This window comes from Ascoidea rubescens (genome assembly GCF_001661345.1).
Source record: "Ascoidea rubescens DSM 1968 unplaced genomic scaffold ASCRUscaffold_3, whole genome shotgun sequence".
Classification (NCBI taxonomy): Eukaryota; Fungi; Ascomycota; class Saccharomycetes; order Ascoideales; family Ascoideaceae; genus Ascoidea; species Ascoidea rubescens.
In genome coordinates this window covers 497,363-498,627 of record NW_017962915.1, presented here as the reverse complement: position 1 = coordinate 498,627, position 1,265 = coordinate 497,363, and the positions used below count along the sequence as shown (strand labels likewise).

Below are 1,265 nucleotides of genomic sequence, written 5' to 3'. Positions count from 1 at the left end.
TGAGAGCACTAAAGGCACAAGGTATTTCAAGAGATTCTTTACTTTACAAAGCCCCATTCCAGCCCTGGGCAGATTACATTTCACTATTTTTCACAATTATAATTGCATTGATCAAAAACTTTACTGTTTTCTTATTCGGTGATTTCAAATACAAAACCTTTATCACTGGATATATTGGCATCCCTGTGTATTTAATTTGCATTTTTGGCTATAAATTCTTCATAAAACCCAAAGCAGTTAAACCAGAAGAAGCAGACTTACATACTTATAGAGATGTTGTCTTACTCGAAGAAGAAGAATATGAAAGAGAAGAAGAGGCTAAAAGAATCGCCAGAGGTGATAAAAAGGATTGGAGTTGGTTTTATGACAAGTTTATTTCATGGATTTTTTAGGTTTTTTCGCTTCTTATACTTCTTATACCTTTTTGTTTTGTTTATACCTTGAATAATCAAAGTGCGTTTTGAATAACGTTTTCTTTTTTAGTTTATTTGGTAGTGTTGTAATGTTTGACAGATCGGTGCGTTGAAGCAACAAAAAATGGAGTTTCTCCGTTCCCGAAAGGTTTGTTTAATTTTCCCAAGTTAAAGTCATGGAAAAAACTTAATGTTTATCGTCCATCAGTTGCTCAGTCGCTCGGTCGTTCAGTCGTTCAGTTGCTTGGTTCCTCATTAAACAAGAGGCCATGGGGCAGAAATTCAAAACCAATAGCTAGCATTTGGATTGCCAATTAACATTAACGCTGGGGGTATAACACTAAAGCATAGTGTTGGGTTTTTCATTGCTAATTATTGAAGAAATCTATCAAATTTCATCACAAAATATTAAATCAGTGATGCTTATGATTGCCTTAATGTTGAAAGTTTCCATATAATAGCAACAAAAAAAAAAAATTAAAAGAAATTAAAAGAAAAAACAAAGAGAGTATACTGATTTTTATTTGGTATATATAATCTTTCAAGTTCTTGAATATATACTTTTCTTGTCTACTCTTTATTTTTTTTTTGTTTTTTATTCTTGCTTTTATGAACAAAATATAACAATAGTGGTTTGCAGAAGATGAATGTTGAAGACAAAAACTCGGACTTGAGTATAAATGTAAATCGAGGGAAAACACAGTCTTACTCCGAAGATGTTTTCCAAGCTGAAGCTGGTGAAGAAAAACATTTGGCTTATCTCGATGAAGATAAAAAGCTCCATAAAGATTTAAAAGCACGTCATATTACCATGATCGCCATTGGTGGTGCATTGGGAACTGGATTGATCAT

The 1,265-nt window shown here is 32.6% G+C and overlaps 1 protein-coding gene across 1 annotated transcript; it reads left to right on the top strand.

Annotated features, from left to right (window-relative positions):
* Window positions 1–1,056: 1,056 nt before the first annotated feature.
* ASCRUDRAFT_6940 (uncharacterized protein) lies at window positions 1,057–1,240 on the top strand (the record flags this gene model as incomplete). Its single annotated transcript, XM_020191668.1, has 1 exon — window positions 1,057–1,240. A coding segment is annotated over one exon (184 nt), but the record flags the coding sequence as incomplete, so codon positions are not given.
* Between the last annotated feature and the right edge of the window lie 25 nt (window positions 1,241–1,265).